The sequence below is a fragment of the Eucyclogobius newberryi genome, unplaced genomic scaffold (assembly GCF_026437365.1).
Source record: "Eucyclogobius newberryi isolate DKJ021-1_F unplaced genomic scaffold, fEucNew1.0.hap1 SCAF_9, whole genome shotgun sequence".
In the NCBI taxonomy this organism is placed as follows: Eukaryota; Metazoa; Chordata; class Actinopteri; order Gobiiformes; family Gobiidae; genus Eucyclogobius; species Eucyclogobius newberryi.
Genome location: NW_027316532.1, coordinates 37,494,777 through 37,514,170, shown reverse-complemented (window position 1 = coordinate 37,514,170; position 19,394 = coordinate 37,494,777). Strand labels below are relative to the sequence as shown.

General features: G+C 39.7%; 1 protein-coding gene across 1 annotated transcript in view; it reads left to right on the top strand.

The window, feature by feature from the left end:
* LOC140353517 (secretory phospholipase A2 receptor-like) overlaps positions 1-18,465 on the top strand; it is a 43,367-nt gene extending 24,902 nt beyond the window's left edge. The window contains exon 4 of the mRNA XM_072438090.1: positions 18,401-18,465. Coding sequence (XP_072294191.1) covers positions 18,401-18,465 — 65 coding nt within the window. The remainder of the gene's footprint in view (positions 1-18,400) is intronic.
* Positions 18,466-19,394: the final 929 nt, after the last annotated feature.

The window sequence follows — 19,394 nt, the reverse complement described above, 5'->3', positions numbered from 1 at the left end:
TACCACACGTCATAACGGCCTTAAAGACTTATCATAAGCCTTATGTTTCATATTATGTTTTAAAAGCATCTGTCTCTTCAACATGATGCAGTTTTCAGTTCGAAGGACGTTATCGCTTGTGCGGGATCCAACAAATCCTCAGCTTTGGTGCAGGTCAAAGGTGAGCTATTTATCTCCATAGTATCAAATCCTTCACTTTGATAATCCACCAAATACATAAACTACTGACTTCAATATTCTCCATAAAGTCTGTGTATACAATGTTTCTACCAATCCCTTCATAGCAGCTTATGTCTTCATCACGTAAGACTTTACAGGATAAATTCAGAAACGTGACTGAACATACTACTCGAGACCTAAATACTTGTACATGTGATATATAATAGTGTATTCTGTGTTGCTTTAGATAAGGATGTCAGTAATCTCCGCTCTTCTTATCCTTCCTCTACAATGTCGTGACCCAAATCCTGCACAACACTAAATACATTCTTGAAAACCCGTAATAAATCTGTCAGACATCACTTTCCTCCATCACCACTGACCCCCCGTGGATCTGCCCTGGTGTTTTTCATCAGGATTTCTTCTAGTTGCAGTGATAGCGATTTAGTGCGGGCCGTGGACAGAGGTGGGACAAGCAGAGAGCAAAAAAAGACAAAAAGAGCAGCACAAATAATAATAATGAGTAAAGAAACTGGCACGCATGAAGTAATATGTCAGTGTTTTTATATTTGATTTCACAGTCAATTCACTTTTTGTGCAATACGTCAAACTCAAGCAAGACATGAAGTTGAGTTGAGCCCATTTGAGTCCTGATGTGGACGAGCTTTGGTCCTGTTCTAGTCCTAGTTTAGTCCTGATGTGGACGAGCTTTGGTCCTGTTCTAGTCCTAGTTTAGTCCTGATGTGGACGAGCTTTGGTCCTGTTCTAGTCCTAGTTTAGTCCTGATGTGGACGAGCTTTGGTCCTGTTCTAGTCCTAGTTTAGTCCTGATGTGGACGAGCTTTGGTCCTGTTCTAGTCCTAGTTTAGTCCTGATGTGGACGAGCTTTGGTCCTGTTCTAGTCCTAGTTTAGTCCTGATGTGGACGAGCTTTGGTCCTGTTCTAGTCCTAGTTTAGTCCTGATGTGGACGTGCTTTGGTCCTGTTCTAGTCCTAGTTTAGTCCTGATGTGGACGAGCTTTGGTCCTGTTCTAGTCCTAGTTTAGTCCTGATGTGGACGAGCTTTGGTCCTGTTCTAGTCCTAGTTTAGTCCTGATGTGGACGTGCTTTGGTCCTGTTCTAGTCCTAGTTTAGTCCTGATGTGGACGAGCTTTGGTCCTGTTCTAGTCCTAGTTTAGTCCTGATGTGGACGAGCTTTGGTCCTGTTCTAGTCCTAGTTTAGTCCTGATGTGGACGAGCTTTGGTCCTGTTCTAGTCCTAGTTTAGTCCTGATGTGGACATGCTTTGGTCCTGCTCTAGTCCTAGTTTAGTCCTGTTCTAGTCCTAGTTTAGTCCTGAAGTGGACGAGCTTTGGTCCTGTTCTAGTCCTAGTTTAGTCCTGTTCTAGTCCTAGTTTAGTCCTGATGTGGACATGCTTTGGTCCTGTTCTAGTCCTAGTTTAGTCCTGATGTGGACAAGCTTTGGTCCTGTTCTAGTCCTAGTTTAGTCCTGATGTGGACGTGCTTTGGTCCTGTTCTAGTCCTAGTTTAGTCCTGATGTGGACGAGCTTTGGTCCTGTTCTAGTCCTAGTTTAGTCCTGATGTGGACGAGCTTTGGTCCTGTTCTAGTCCTAGTTTAGTCCTGATGTGGACGAGCTTTGGTCCTGTTCTAGTCCTAGTTTAGTCCTGATGTGGACGAGCTTTGGTCCTGTTCTAGTCCTAGTTTAGTCCTGATGTGGACGTGCTTTGGTCCTGCTCTAGTCCTAGTTTAGTCCTGTTCTAGTCCTAGTTTAGTCCTGATGTGGACATGCTTTGGTCCTGTTCTAGTCCTAGTTTAGTCCTGATGTGGACGAGCTTTGGTCCTGTTCTAGTCCTAGTTTAGTCCTGATGTGGACGAGCTTTGGTCCTGTTCTAGTCCTAGTTTAGTCCTGATGTGGACGTGCTTTGGTCCTGTTCTAGTCCTAGTTTAGTCCTGATGTGGACGAGCTTTGGTCCTGTTCTAGTCCTAGTTTAGTCCTGATGTGGACGAGCTTTGGTCCTGTTCTAGTCCTAGTTTAGTCCTGATGTGGACGTGCTTTGGTCCTGCTCTAGTCCTAGTTTAGTCCTGTTCTAGTCCTAGTTTAGTCCTGAAGTGGACGAGCTTTGGTCCTGTTCTAGTCCTAGTTTAGTCCTGTTCTAGTCCTAGTTTAGTCCTGATGTGGACATGCTTTGGTCCTGTTCTAGTCCTAGTTTAGTCCTGATGTGGACGTGCTTTGGTCCTGTTCTAGTCCTAGTTTAATCCTGATGTGGACGTGCTTTGGTCCTGTTCTAGTCCTAGTTTAGTCCTGATGTGGACAAGCTTTGGTCCTGTTCTAGTCCTAGTTTAGTCCTGATGTGGACGAGCTTTGGTCCTGTTCTAGTCCTAGTTTAGTCCTGATGTGGACGTGCTTTGGTCCTGTTCTAGTCCTAGTTTAATCCTGATGTGGACGTGCTTTGGTCCTGTTCTAGGCCTAGTTTAGTCCTGATGTGGACAAGCTTTGGTCCTGTTCTAGTCCTAGTTTAGTCCTGATGTGGACGTGCTTTGGTCCTGTTCTAGTCCTAGTTTAATCCTGATGTGGACGTGCTTTGGTCCTGTTCTAGGCCTAGTTTAATCCTGATGTGGACGAGCTTTGGTCCTGTTCTAGTCCTAGTTTAATCCTGATGTGGACGAGCTTTGGTCCTGTTCTAGTCCTAGTTTAATCCTGATGTGGACGTGCTTTGGTCCTGTTCTAGGCCTAGTTTAGTCCTGATGTGGACGAGCTTTGGTCCTGTTCTAGTCCTAGTTTAATCCTGATGTGGACGAGCTTTGGTCCTGTTCTAGGCCTAGTTTAGTCCTGATGTGGACGTGCTTTGGTCCTGTTCTAGTCCTAATTTAGTCCTGATGTGGACGTGCTTTGGTCCTGTTCTAGTCCTAGTTTAGTCCTGATATAGTCAAGGTTTAGTTTTGGGTTTAGTCCTGGTTTAGTCCTAGTTTTGATGTTGTGAACCTTAAAATAAGTAAGTCAGGCCTTGTCCTAAATAAAATAATAGGGTGGATTGGAAAAACATTCCACAAATAACTTCATACGATTTGTCAACCCTGAGGATGTTGTTTTTTGGCTTGGTTCACACTAAAAACCCTTAAATCTTCGCTCATGACACAAGCAGCTGAGAGTTTGTGTTTGAGCTTATTGTTAACATTCATATTGACCCTCATTTGGAAAACTGAGGACCTCAAACAACATTTGATTGGTCATTTCTGTTTGAAATGGAGAAGGAAGAAGTCAAAACCTTCCCCCCCTTGACTTGTGGTACTTCAGTGTCACATACTTCTTCAGACTTGTTCATTAAAGTCCTGAATTTTCATAAGCTGTGGACATTTCTAGAATCTATCACGAGAGAAGAAACTACATCTGAATAAATGACAAACTGGAGAAAACATCATCTGCTTAGAGTAACTGTGCGATCGTGACTGATAAACCTTTAAACATGCCCTTCATTACATAACTCATAAAAAACATTTAAATACACAACATTTTACATCAATTATTAAATATTACACATCATCAAAGACCATGCAATATGTAGATCTGTTTCTCATTTACAATATAACGTATAAAACAATTAAATAAAAAAAAATTGTAATAGTAAATACATTGCATCTAATGATATTTACATTATAGTGGCTTTTTTATTCAGTTGAGCCGCTTTAGAGAATGTGAGAAGGGTAAACTCAGCATCAGATGTGGTCATTGTTGTTAAGAGTGGTCATTTCTCTGCTTGTGATGCCCCGCGGCTGCAGCAGACCGACCTGCGTAATTACACATGCACAATTATGGACCCAGCACTGATTACCTTCACCCGGAGCATGTCAGGCCTAATGACAATTGTTAACCTTAAAGTTGCTCTCATAAATGGAATTGACAAAGTGCCAGTTTGCATTAACTCGTGTCCCAATGGAGCTATTTTATTTTCTACCTTTTTCTCGCACAGGCGTGGCCAATCCACTCAGAAGCCTGATTAATATTGCAGCTGAAGCTGAGGCAGCACAGTGGAACACATGTCAAATATTCATCATGTTTTTTTCTCCTGTAGGTTATCTGCACGTAGCACTTCTGATCTGGGGACTTATATAAGCATGTGAGTAATAGCGTTTAATAATGAATGCACACATCTTACACAACATGCATGCTGCCTGCGTTCCATGTGCACAGGTAACATACTGCAATTATTATTGGCTGAATGATGAAAACGCTATTTTTACAGAAGAATTGATTGGTTGGAATGGTGTTTCACACATCTTCGAAGGCAAAATAATGCGCAAGAAGATCATTTGAATCACTGGAGACGATACACTGAACAATTTGTCTCTAAAATGCTTCTCTTCAGCTCTTGCACAGATGTAATCACAGGCCCGTGTGCCCAATATTAACCTCTAATTTGTTTTCAAGCAATTTATCCAGATTTATTTTTCCTTTTCTTTATGCAATAGAAATAAACAGTGAACTCTTTTCTGAGTGCACATATTTTTACAAGAAACAATAGCTTTTTAAATGGCAGGTTATTATTCTGAGATGGCATTTATTTTTCCATTTGCGTGTTAGATCACTCACAGCCTGTGCTCATAATAACTGTTGAATAGATAATATATATAAACCTTTCACTCAACAATACTTTTGCTGACTTTGCCAAAAACTCAAACCAGACATTGCAGCAGGTGTTTTGGGTGATTGTACCACTGAATATGCTGCATACAAAGCAGGAGCGTGCGGTGACTTTTATGGATGGGCACGCGGACTTGGGGGGTTCAATATTTAGTGGATAAAACAAAAGTGGAAAAAAATCGGGCTTTGAACCTCAGCCTCTTCCACTGAGCTCAACTTCCATCCCTAAGTCAGCCGCTGACTGGAATAAATAAGATGACTTCATAGTTAGTGCTCTATGTTGTTAAATGAGAGTATGAATGCCTGTATTCCTAATTAACGTCTCATCATTAGACACGTGAACATGGCCTTAGCTACAAACAAAGATTCACGTCTCCTCGTCACGTGCTCAGTTCGGGCACAGGTTTATTCGAGTGGTTTGAGCTCAGATCCATGAGTTTGAGGCTGTGTTGTCCTCAGAGCTCATGCACAAACCTCTAAAAGAAGCTCCATTCTGGTGACGTGTGAGGGGAAAACAGGCTTATTGTAATCTATTTTATAACAATTCATATATAGTTGTGATACACAGTCATTTTACATTTTATTTCTAAAAAGAACATTATTAATTCATCATTAATTGATGTTATGTGGTGCTACAACGATTTGGAGAAGACACTTTCTTCCTCTTGTCTGGTTTGACTACATTTACATCTCACAGTTCCCGCTGCTACGATTAAAATGGTGAAAGAAGGAGAAATCACAGATTTCTCAGAGTCCAAACGGAGCAGACACATTTAAGGGGGAATTGCAGTCCAACTCCTCAGATACCAATTGTGTCATTTTAGACTCTTATTGTCTAAGAGCTTTTTCGGAAACCTTTGAAAATGTGTCATCAAGATCCCAGGGCAGCAATAGCTCAATAACTTAGACGTTCACTGGAGGACTGACTGTTATATTCCTTCCCAAACTCATAAATTGACTGTTAATCAATGCATTTTTCCCATGAAAGTTGAATCAATCCTCTGGAAAAGGTCTAAGGAAGCGGTTGTCTTCATCTAAAGGTTGATGGTCCTGTCTTCATATTGCTGTTACGTCCTTGGGTAAAACACTTGACCCATCCTGTCTGTCGGGACATGCTGATGTGAGGAGGACACTTGTTTTCATATGAATATTCAGAAATGAGTCTTTTAGTACATTCCAGGCTGATTTTAAGTGAATTCTACTGCAGCAACTTGGATGTAAGTTCCATACATTCATACTTAGTCTATTGAAGTGTCTGAGAAAACAGGACTTTGGACTTTGAGCTGGACAAAACAGGAACTCAAACGTGCATGAATTAAATCAACTTTGAGTGAGATAACGATGAAGAAACACTGGCAACAAGATGAAAATGCTCATTTATTTTATTTTAGTTTATGTTACATACTATTTTCCCTTTAAAATGTTATGAATGTCTCATTTTTCTTTGTTGTAATGTGTTTCCTGCTAAACTATCACGTCTTTAAAATCGCAACAAACAATCTGCTGATGCACCAACTCAGTGACCCCGTGTTATTTCACGTTTATCAGAGAAACACATCTTCAGGCTTAGTGCCTCGGGCGGATGAGCGCGCGGATCCAGTGCTGGTAAATAAGCAGAGGATTTACGCGTTATTATTGGAGGCACATCTCAGAGAACATTGATTTTAATGAGCAGTAATCCCAGTTAGCGGCTAATGCATATCACATGAAGAGAAGTGCTGCTTCACTGGAGCCTTTTATCTCAGCTGTGGCCCTGATCCAGATGATGTAACAGCACAACTCGCGTATCGTCATGGGAGACGGCCGGGCCGAGCAAAAAAAGATGATGGGCAAAAAAACAATCCTTAAATATTCATCAGCAACAGCACTTACATACGCAGCCGTGGCAGGAGGCGCGAGAAGGAAGAGATGAGACGCTTCCTCAAACTGTGACAGACTACAACTTTAGGTCACATTTACAAATCCTTTGTCACTGTTGTTCACATCACCATGGCAACAACCTGGCCCATATTTTGTTTCTTTCCAAATGGGGACTTTTCACACATTTAGCACATGGTGTTTCGGGTACTAGAGCTGAACAATTACATGTTTGGTGCTTATAACTGTATCAACATTATCTAGAATGACATATGAGAGCTGCAATATTCATACATTCAATGAAATATGTTTTATGTGTGGTGTGTGTGTGGTGACACTGCCTGAGCTTTGATCGCGCTCCCAGAATCCACCAGGTATCAACACTTTCAACAGAAAATGAAAAACATTCAGTACCAGTTTTGGGTATAAGTATAAGTATTGTACTGGGATAAGTATTGTACTGGTATTGTACTGGTAAAAGTATTGTACTGGGATAAGTATTGTACTGGGATAAGTATTGTACTGGTATTGTACTGGGATAAGTATTGTACTGGGATAAGTATTGTACTGGTATTGTACTGGGATAAGTATTGTACTGGGATAAGTATTGTACTGGTATTGTACTGGTATAAGTATTGTACTGGTATAAGTATTGTACTGGGATAAGTATTGTACTGGTATTGTACTGGGATAAGTATTGTACTGGTATAAGTATTGTACTGGTATCTTTAAACAGTACCCAGCCCTTGTTTACAGGGTTCCCAGACTTTTCAGATAAAATGAGGTTTATTTTTATATAAAGTGCATCCAAAGTGCTGGAATTGTAGAAGTGGAAGAACTATGTACCTGAGCTACATTTTTTATGTCATGGCAAACAATGTGAATACTTTCATACATGTGATTTTTTCATTATTTTTATTTTTATAAATTTGCAAATAATTAAAAAAAACTGGTTTTACATTGTCATTATAGGGCATTGTTTGTTTTGTAGTTGTTTGAGGCAAGTAATGAAATATATACAGTTTTCAATACAAAATGTGTTATAATACTGTGTCATAATCATCATAAATCTGCAACCCAAGTCCAACCAGGAAGTACAATTACAAACTTCACCAAAATTGTCAATCCAAACAAGTAAAAAAAAGAATAATTGCAAAATCTAAAATATATTGCTGTACAATGTTAAGTGAATTGAGTAGTCTAACTTGCCACATGCAGTTCAACTTCTTTGGAACAGCACCTTCACACATTTCACAATTTCATCAAATGCTCTTTAAAATAACTTGAACATTATAAGTCTCCCTCGATTAATAAAAGACGGCCATTATTTCTCACTAAAGTAAATAATAAATAATCCTTTTGACGAGCGTCTGCAGAGCACAAGACGCACATCGCACTTTTATTCAAATGGGGAACTTATCACAGGAAAAGGTTCATCTTTTAGCGACAGAGAAGGTTATCCAGATTCTGCAGATGTCTCAAATATTTACAGAAGGTGCGCTCGGACACTTAATCCGTCTCTCTCGGTTCTCACTTCCTCGCTTTTTTACACCAAGAAATACTTTATACATCCTTCCTCTGAGGTGAAAACGCTGGGGAAAGTCTCCAAACAGTCTTAATAGAGGTATCAAGGGAATCTAAATATTTGCTCAGGGAGATGGACAAGAGGCCGAGGCTTTGACTGTGGACAGAAGCCGACAGAGAGGACAGAACCAGACGCTGCATCAACACATAACTGTACTTCTGTGTCGCTCTCATATCTCTATTATTATTATTAGTATCAATTATTGAACCGGTATTTGGACCGGCAATATTATTACAGGTGTCGTGAAGGTGATGCAGATGTGATGGGACTAAATGAGAGCCATTGTAAAGAAGGAGGAAGTTGAGATTAAACTAGATTAGACTGAGCTTTATACTGTATTTTATGTTTTAAATGAACATAAACAAGACCATGATTAAAGCCGTAGAATTTCATCTTTTGAGACGAACCAGAACCAATTTTTTTATACTCATTTCCTTTCAACCTTCTTTTTTCTCTCTCCATGTTTTCTTAGTCTTGACTGTTCAAATTAAAAAAAAAAACTGTTTTAGTAATATATTAAAAAATAATAATTTGTGAAAGTAATAATAATTTGTATGTAGTTTATGAGGTTTATGTCGGTGCATAAACTTCCTCCAGAATCTGAACTTGCACCAAACCAAGTGCTTTTACAGAGAACTGGTAAAACAGCCTATTTCCATTTGCGCAACATCGCCAAAATCAGAAGAATCCTGCCTAAAAGTGATGCTGAAAAACTTATCCATGCATTTGTAACGACTAGATTAGACTACTGTAACTCCCTGCTTGCAGCGTGTCCTAAAAGCTCCATAAAAAGCTTTCAACTGGTTCAAAATGCAGCAGCAAGATTACTAACAGGAACAAAAAGAAGAGAGCACATTACACCAGTGCTGAAGTCTCTTCACTGGCTCCCCGTCGAGTCTAGAATCAAATTCAAAATTCTACTCTTGACCTACAAAGCCATAAATGACATGGCCCCATCCTACCTCAAAGATGCTATAGAACCATATCATCCAAACAGAGCTCTTCGCTCTCAGAATGCTGGCCTTCTGGTGGTGCCAAGAGTCTCTAAAAGTACTGTAGGAGGGAGAGCGTTTAGCTACCAAGCTCCTGTGTTATGGAATCAGCTCCCGACCCATGTTAAATATGCTGACACAGTCTCTTCATTTAAGTCCAGGCTTAAAACGTTCCTCTTCGAAATCGCTTATGGTCAGAGTAGTTAGGAACAGAAATATAAACCCACAGCTTCAGCTACGCTGCCCTAGGAGTAACTATGCTGGGGGAAGTATGACAGCTTGAGCACTATCCTCTTCTTCTTCTGACTACTTATGCTATCAAACAATATTTATTTTTTGATTCCACTTGCAAACTGTTCCACCGCCTTCTTTTCTTTCTCTCACTCCTGAGGACCTGTGGACCCAGATGCCCCTCCCCTGGTGAAGTGGTCCCTGCCCTGTGTGGACGGTCCCTCATCTGCCTGAAGAGTGGCTCCAGTTCGCCTCAGTCGGTCCCTCATCTGCCTGAAGAGTGGGTCCAGCTCGCCTCTGACGGTCCCTCGTCTGCCTGAAGAGTGGGTCCAGCTCGCCTCCGACGGTCCCTCTTCTGCCTGAAGAGTGGGTCCAGCTCGACTCAGACGGTCCCTCATCTGCCTGAAGAGTGGGTCCAGCTCGACTCAGACGGTCCCTCTTCTGCCTGAAGAGTGGGTCCAGCTCCAGTCTCCTTGTGTCCGTCTGTCCGTCTGTGAGAGTCGGATCTCTCCTTCACTGGAACTCCTCCAGGTTTCTACGTTTTTTTTCCCAAAGAGGTTTTTTTTTGTAGTTTTTCCTGGCCGAGAAGGAGAGTCTAAGGACAGAGGACCCTGGGACATCGTCCCTCGCCACCACAGACATTGTTGATTCATTTCTCCCTGTGGCCCTCAGAGGCAACTGTTGTTGTGATTTTGGGCCTTACAAAAATAAATTGATTTGATTTGATTTGATTTGGTGGATTATTGATGATTTAAAACGACTGGATCTAAAGTAAATGTATTGTATGTATTGTGATGACAATACGTGCAATGCAATACACACACACCCATGACACGCGACACACACACACGACACACACACACACACGACACACACACACACGACACACACACACGACACACACACACACACACACACACGACAAACACACACACACGACACACACACACGACACACACACACACACACGACACACACGACACACACACACACGACACACACAACACACACACACACACACACACGACACACACACACACACGACACACACGACACACACACGGAGATGAGCGTTTCAAAGGTAACAACTCGCGGCCTCTGTAATTCTGTAATGGACAAAGTGCCGTCTGCACCTCACACAGTCGTACAGTAGTTACACAGTAGTTACACAGTTGTTACACAGTACAGTAGTTACAGAGTACAGTAGTTACACACTACAGTAGTTACACAGTAGTTACAGAGTACAGTAGTTACAGAGTACAGTAGTTACACACTACAGTAGTTACACAGTAGTTACAGAGTACAGTAGTTACAGAGTAGTTACGCAGTAGTTACAGAGTACAGTAGTTACACAGTAGTTACACAGTAGTTACACAGTAGTTACACAGTAGTTACACAGTAGTTACACAGTAGTTACACAGTAGTTACACAGTACAGTAGTTACACAGTACAGTAGTCTCACAGTAGTTACACAGTACAGTAGTTACACAGTATGGTAGATACACAGTAGTTACACAGTACAGTAGTTACACAGTAGTTACACAGTAGTTACACAGTACAGTAGTTACACAGTACAGTAGTTACACAGTACACTAGTCTCAGTAGTTACACAGTACAGTAGTTACACAGTACAGTAGATACACAGTAGTTACACAGTACAGTAGTTACACAGTAGTTACACAGTACAGTAGTTACACAGTACACTAGTCTCAGTAGTTACACAGTACAGTAGTTACACAGTACAGTAGATACACAGTAGTTACACAGTACAGTAGTTACACAGTAGTTACACAGTAGTTACAGAGTACAGTAGTTACACAGGAATCACATTGGCCCTGACATGCTACATTAGCCGGTTACAATCTGCCCATTTTATTTGCTCATTCTCTTTGCTGTCATTTATCACAGAGCGCGGTCTGGAGAGAAGTGTGTGTATAATATTCTTACACGATACAATCACATCTGATGCTCCTTTTGGGTATAATGTCAATTGGTTTTAATCGTAGAGGAGCTCAGTCTGCTGTTTGTATAATCAAAAAAACATGATGTAAAATGGTTGTGAATAAATCAACGTTACAATCATCATGAAAATCATTATTTCACAAAGCTGAGGGCGCAGAAGAAACGTGGGTGCGGTAGAGTGTTGATTTTAGTAGTCGTAGCATTAGAGATTAATGTAGTTGTTAAAGGAGACATAAAGTATTGAACTATAAAACAAGTCGATTTATTTCCTGTTCAAATCTGCAGAACTGAAAAGTCATATTTCAGCGTAATAAGCAGATGACTATTTTCTATGTTTTAGTTTTGAAACGTGGCTACGCGACATTTTAGAACTCTACATTTTCCATCAGAGTTTTAAGTTTTCAAATAATCACAGATATAAGCAGGGATGTGGGTGGGGAGCACTTGAGCCTCAGTGGTTGGGCCATAGAGGATTATTCAGAATCAGAATCAGAATCAGAAAAGGTTAATTGCCGTTGTCAATTAACAGAATTCACAAACATAGGAACTTGCTTTGGTGATTCAATGCAACATAAAACAATGTTATATCTATTTTCCGGTAGTTTATACCGGAAAATAGGTATAAACTACCTATACACCTATTTTCTGGAGTATAAGTCTGGAGTATGAAATGCGGTTGCAAGTGTGTAAATAGCAAATAATATCACATATAAGTCACTCCGGAGTATAAGTATATAAGTATAGATATTGGTATAAGTCGCACCCCGGCCAAAACTATGAAAAAATGTGCGACTTATAGTCCGGAAAATACGATAAGTCAAAAAGACAAACAATTTAAATTTGCTGTAGGCTCAAAATAAAAATAGACTAAAACGTGTATGAATTAACCAAAATACAACTGTTTATTACGTAAGATTTATTCAGATTTATTTAGAATGATGAAGTACAATTAAAATATGTTCAATTATGTCAATATATACTTGAAATGTTTGTGTTATTATTTACTCTTTTACCATTTCTACATATTAAAACAATTAAATGCCATTTAATTTTTTAAAACAATACTTAAATTTCAAGTGTCTTGTTTTCGACGGATCAAAGCCAATATACTAATAAAGAATTGCATTTAACAATAATAAGTAGTAGTTTTAATACAGCAGGATAATTGTGTCCTAGATCTGAGCCTCTGTAATTCTACTCTGAACATAAATAAAACCAGGGGAGTCGTCCTTGAAAGCCTTTCCATAAAAATAAAGACGTTGTTGCTGCGGTCACTGACCTTGTAGAACGAGACCACAAATGACACGACCTTGAACGAGCCGTATAATTGATGCGCTCGATGGGAACATGTTTAAAGTCATGTTTGTTGACATAAGATGCAGATTACAGAGGAACTGTGGGTTTTATTTCTGTGAATAATTGTAGAAGACAATGTTAGAAAGTTTCCTACAGTTCCAGTCCAGTTCTGTGGGTGTGGGATGCACTGAAGATAGTTGTGGTTACGGAATAAAGCAGAGGATTTCAACAGATTATAACTTTATTTAGTACATTTGCATATTCACTTTGTAGTTTTGGCTTTAACAGAAAATGACAAAACGTGTCCTTCCTCAACATCTCCAATCGTCTGGGGTAAAAAAGCATAATTAAACGTCCTGACCCAACATCATATTGTGTAATAAATGTGTTATTATCTATAAAACCGCTCTAAAACACTCACTTCAGGCTCAACAGTTGCTTACGCCTCATATAAACCACAAATCTGACCTGAAGATGCTCTAACGTGCAGTGTTCAGTGTCGTTTTGTGCTGTTGTCTCATTGTTGATGTTTTGAGCCCAAAGTCTGCTGCGGCGCTTTTCTATGGACTAATATTTGTCTTTTCCTCCCCCGTCTCCCAGTGAACATCTGGAGCCGAGCGCGCTGCGAACACAAACTTCCCAGGATAAGTTTTCTCTGTCTTTAGATGAAGGCGTTCAAGAACATTGGTGGTTTATGGTCACTGTAAACACTATAAACATCTCCCTGTGGCCGTCAGAGCTCAGACGCTCATCTGACTCTTGTCCGTAACACTGTTCATCTCAGGAATATGTTTTCCCTGGTATTTGAGAAATAATGGTTGTGTTGTAAACGCAAATACACCATAGTCACCTAAATAAAAGATTCAGTTGATGCATAATTCCATGTGTGGTCTTCCTGCAATTAAAAATACAAAGAAAAAGAAAAATAGCAGCGTTCCACATCATTCAAACACATTGCTCGTTTCTCACTCGGCAAATTTCAGGTACTTAATATTAAATTATAACATGAGTCCATCATCATGTTACATTTTGTTCAATATAAATCACAAAATTAATCTAAACTGACTTCCTGTTCAAGCTCTGATAAAATGTTGTATTTTGGAGTAACAGTTCATCATATTAAGCTGCCATTTTTTGTTCATGTTTTCCTTTTTGAAAAGTGTCTGCTTGACTCATGCATCACTTGGTGTCTTAATAAAAAAGTAATAATAATGGCAACTAAGTACAGGGATGGGTGGAGATAAGGGGAAGGTGTAAACAGGGATTTCCTGAGCCTCAAAGGACAATACGAAATGACTCAAAAATGCATGTATCAATCCAAATAAACTGAGCAAACTTGAGCATCAAAGCATATGTTCTTTCTTTATTTTAATTTTATCCTTCTTCTTCTTTTGTTCTGTTCTTAGTTTTTATAATATTGTGGTCCTTTTTTACACTGGGACTTTATGACATGTTGTTGAGCGACTTTAAAAGCAAAGTGGCAATGTCAAGCCTATTTTATAATCATAACAGCAGCATCTCTGGTATCTTAAACGTACTTTCCTGCGTGACAGATAAGTACGTATATGTTTGTACCTATAAAATCACTGGCCCCTTTCATATTATCTCCTTGTCCAGGTCGTCTATGGAAAGCTTTGTGAAAAACAGCTCAGACATGTTATGTATTTCCAACTCGTTGCTCAGAACAGATTATTCCCACGGGTCACGAACACATCAGCCCCCCACAGACGCCGCTTCCTCCCAAATCAGAGCAGAAACCTCAGCCAGCGTCTCCCACAGAGCCGGGGAGAGGACTTATTGATTTACCTGAATTCCAGAAACGGTGCAGAATAAAAAAGAGCATATTTTATGGAGATGCTCCTCTGGACGTCTGCAGGGTTCAGCTCTGCATCCAATCCTCACATTTAGTTCTTCTCTGGACTTGTCATTTGTGCTGTTGCATGGGGGAAAGTAAGATGAATTATGTGGAAAAGATTTTAATCATTTTGGGGTGAAATGATGATCTTCTTTAGATGCAATGGCGACGGCTCAACACTGTGATCCAGGACAAGCAGCTGCAAAGACCAGTTAAAGGAGCAGTATGTCACTTTTCTGACTCCTGTTTGTACGAATGAGAGATATATGAGAGTTTGTTTTGTGATTTCTGTCATGTCTTTGTGATTTTAATGCATTTTGTTCCTGTTGTAAAGCACTTTGAATTGCCTTGTGTATGAATTGTAAACTTGCCTTGCCTTAAACTGACCTGTTTCTAAGCTGGATCCATGGAGATGTTACTGTTTTGAACGCTCTACATAACCTTAAACCTGAACTATTTCTATCTATCTTCATGCAGTCCCAGAATACATGATAGCGGTTTGATTCTGATACTTAAGTAAAAGTACCAAAGTATCCATTGAAAAATATATTTTATTGTAAAAGATTAAAAGTATTTCACACAGATTTGAGAAATAATAATTAATGTTTTTATTTATTTATTTCAGGGACAGTTAATTTTATTAATAAATATGTCTGTAAATATACCAGAATTTTCCAAAAGGCTATTTTGTGTGTCAAATGTGCAGATGTTTTTTTTAATAAAGCTACTGAATCAATAGTTTATCACATTGGGTACGATGTCACAAAAACATAAAACATAAAAGACATGGAGATATCAGGTGGTTTTAAATAAGTGCTGTACAGTACAGATACCTGCTCTCAAATGTTGCAAAGTAAAAGTAGAAAGTATTAACTGAAAAATATAGTTCAAAAAATAAAGTAAACTACAGTCACCTAAGAATGTTTAAGTACAGAACTTGAGTTCAGCATAGTTTCAGTTGATCTATGGACTGCCTCTATGTGCATGAATAAATAATAAAAGGTACTTTCTCTGCCAGTGGCTGTGGCTGTATCTTCTCCCTCTCCAACCTGTTACAAACAGCCCAGAGTTAGGTCCAATTTCCCCATGTGATGGAAGTCATTACCTGCACTGCTCCGAGCTCTGATTGAAGTGCTGTAGTCACAAAGGCCTGAGGTGAGAAGGGGTCACTGAGGGGGAAGCGGCTCGGGAGAGGGAAGTATCTAATCAGCTGGATCCAGGAGGACGAGCGGCTCAATCAGGCGCACAGCGCTCTCTGCCTCTGAAAGGTTAGCACACTGTGAACGGCCAAGGGTACAACAAGCACATCTATACATGAGGCTTGTTACATAAAGGCAGTGGATGTTGTGTTAACTGTGACTAATAATGTGCTTTGGTCTCCATAGGGGGCAGTGCAGCACCAGAGTGTGCACCAGTGTCCTCTGCAGAATGCACCACAAAAATGACATTAAACATTTTAATATTTCAAGTATAAAGTCATTTAAAATGATAAATAATTAGTAACAAATATTCCTGCATACATTTGCATGAAGAAATAAGCATTGTTGAATTTTAGGTTTAATTAGCCACTAAGGAAATCATATTTAATGAACATTCTTGCAACGTGATAGAGGTTACGCCACAACAAACATAACTGGCATAACTACATTACGAATACTAAACTGCAGGACAAAGAATGCAAGAAAAAGTACATTTAAATACAAATAATATGTTGACCAGTATGTGCAGTATTCATGGATTGGATTAACTGAACTAAATTATGAAAATATCATAGAAAGTCTTTTCTTCTTAAATAGGTACTCCAATGAGTGTTGTCACAAAATAAAGGCAAGGCAAGTTTATTTGTAGAGCACATTTCATACACAAGGCAATTCAAAGAGCTTCACAGCAGGAAAAATGCATTCAAATCACAAAACAGAAACAGAAACAGAAATACAATAAAATTAGCTAAATAAAAAATGTAATAAAAAAAACACCTAGCCACAAAGGGTAACGTGTTTTCGGAGTCCAATTCCTTTTTAAATCCTTTTTAAATCAGTCCAACTGATTGTACGTACTTTTAATACTAAAGTAAAACTTGATATAACTTGATATTAAGGAAAGGGTTCAGTTCTCAATGTTAATACCACTAGAATACTATTAAAAAATCTATGTTTTTAGACAATTAAATATAATATTCTACACAAAATAATAGCAGTTTCTATGATATTACGTATGGTCTTGTACTAGTTTTGATGTAGATTAGAACCATTAACATTTCAGAAAAGGATGTTTTCAGGATCGACACTTGTTCAATAACTCGTCTGAACTGGTTTTAATCTCCATTTGTATCTGGATATCGATTTTATTTACAACTCTAAGGTCCATCCATCTTCTCCTGCTTATCTGGGGCCGGGTCACGGGGGCAACAGTCTAAGCAGGGACACCCAGACTTCCCTCTGCCCAGACACTTCCTCCAGCTCCTCTGGGGGACCCCGAGGCGTTCTCAGGCCAGAGAGACTTCTCCAACGTGTCCTGGCTCTTCCCTGGGGCCTCTTCTCGGTGGGACATGTCAGAAACACCTCCCCGGGGAGGCGCCCAGGAGGCTCCGGAACAGATGCCAGAGCCACCTCAGCTGGAGGAGCAGCGGCTCTACTCTGAGTTCCTCTGTGTGTCTGAGCTCCTCACTCTGTCTCTGAGGGAGCGCACAGCCACCATGCTAACTAAGCTCCTATTTTCTAAAATGCAATATGCACTTTTGACTCAGGCAGATCCAGTTTGAACTCTTGAATGTTCCATATGTTCCATATGTTCAGAGTTGGGATAATGTCAGATACATCCATGTGATGGAAACGACACATTCCTGTCCTTCCGCTGCACGAGCCGTCAGGAACAGTCCAGCTCTTTCAGCAGAAATAAACCTTCTCATTTGCATTCATGTTTCCTGTAGATCTGCCTCTGTGTGACGGGCACACAGAGCCTGGACTGTGTGAGAGCCGCATGAAGCCTGCAGCCGGATACTGAACATATTTAGTTGTTATGTTCTTTGATAAGAGGAAAAGAGCTTAAATGCAGAGGTGACATAACTCCAGATGTGTGTATGAACTATAGAGTCCAGCATTATCTTTTACTTAATACAATGGTCTTTTTATTTTGTCTCCACAAATACTTTTACTACTACATGTGCTATACTTCCTCTTTTACTACTATTTGTGCTTCTACTTGTGCTACTACTATGGTACTTATGCTCCAAGTACTTGCGCTGCTACTACTTGTGCTACTACTACTACTACTACTACTACTACTACTACTACTACTACTACTACTACTCATTTTACTAATAATACTACTAGTACTAATACGAATACTATGATTAATTCTATCTCTTCTTATCCTGTCACCACCACAAACACAGTACTTTTGCTTCTGCTACTACTACAACTAGTACTACCCTAATTCAGATACTATAGTAAGTACTCACACAGTTCTTTGAGTAAAAGTATCTCGTTAAGGCCAGAAGGAGGTAGAAATGACTTGATGTTGAAAGAGGTGGACGGATGTGACCCAGCGGTTAGTCATGTCCCCTGTGGGTCTTTGAACCTCTCTCTCTCTCCTGACGTTTCTCTGCAGTGGCCCTTGGTCTCTCGCTCTCTCCTCCACTGCCCTCCTTCCACATCTGGAGTCTGTTTAACATCACCAGATCCTCCGCCATGACACCTCAGCTCAGAAATGCTCAGAAACAGCCTCCAACTGTGCATTTCTTTCTATCGTGCCTGATGCTTGTGGTTTGACACTTTTGTTGCTCATTTGTCAGATTTGCGTTTATTGATTGTCTTTGTCACCGCAGCGATGGGCTTCTCCCACCAGACTCCAGACTGGAAACATAAAGGAGAAAATGCTGTGATTGAATGAAAGACATGGCAGGTAGACTTTATGAGACGTTGATGATGGCGTGGCAGACGCTGTACACGTGCTGCATTAGTAATACAAGCCGCTGTTTCTGGTTTGTTTGCAGCGTGTTCCGACATCACAACTGACTCATGTGTGATTATAGCTGTATCTAAGCAGACACAAACTGTAAATCTATCAAGGGAAAGACATGAAGTCTAAATCCTATTCTTTACAATGTTGTGTTTGCACCCAGTGAAAACTTGTTTTTTCCTTGTGCTATTTTGAACAGCCATCTGTCAATCATCATGTAACTGCACCGGTTTAATGCAATAAAATAAGGCCCTTTTCTCATGTCTCAGAATCTTTCTCTTTTGATGCCAAACTAAAACAATAAAGCGGAACAACTAATACGGTGTCACTCTTAAATCTTCATATCTAATACAGCTTTTACATTGAAATGTATATTACTAATGAACATATTTACCGTTTGCACCTTGTAGACAAAGTGCAGAATTACTTCTGACCCACAATCCAACAGTTACTGCTCTTACTCTCATGTGACCTGCTTTGGTTATAATAACCTTATTACAATGTAAAATTCCTATCTTCATACATTTTTTATGTTTTTAACCTTTGAATAAACGCATATTTCAACAATATTAAGAACTCAAATAATAATTAAACTGTCAGTCTAAAATGAAACACAAAAGCAGTTACACACCCTTAAGCTGTTTATAAAAATATACAGCTTAAGGGGCAGATTTATATTGTACTGATGCTCATTCTCTTGAAAAAAGAAGTATATTAATGTATTTAAGCAGGGCCAAACCAAGTTACATTCAACTATTTCTTATCATTACCTAAAATAAATGTGCCCTTTCTAGTTTAACTGATGGGACCCAAAGTGTTTTGCGTGTTTACAGCGGGGGCCCCCCGTGTGCACAGCGGCG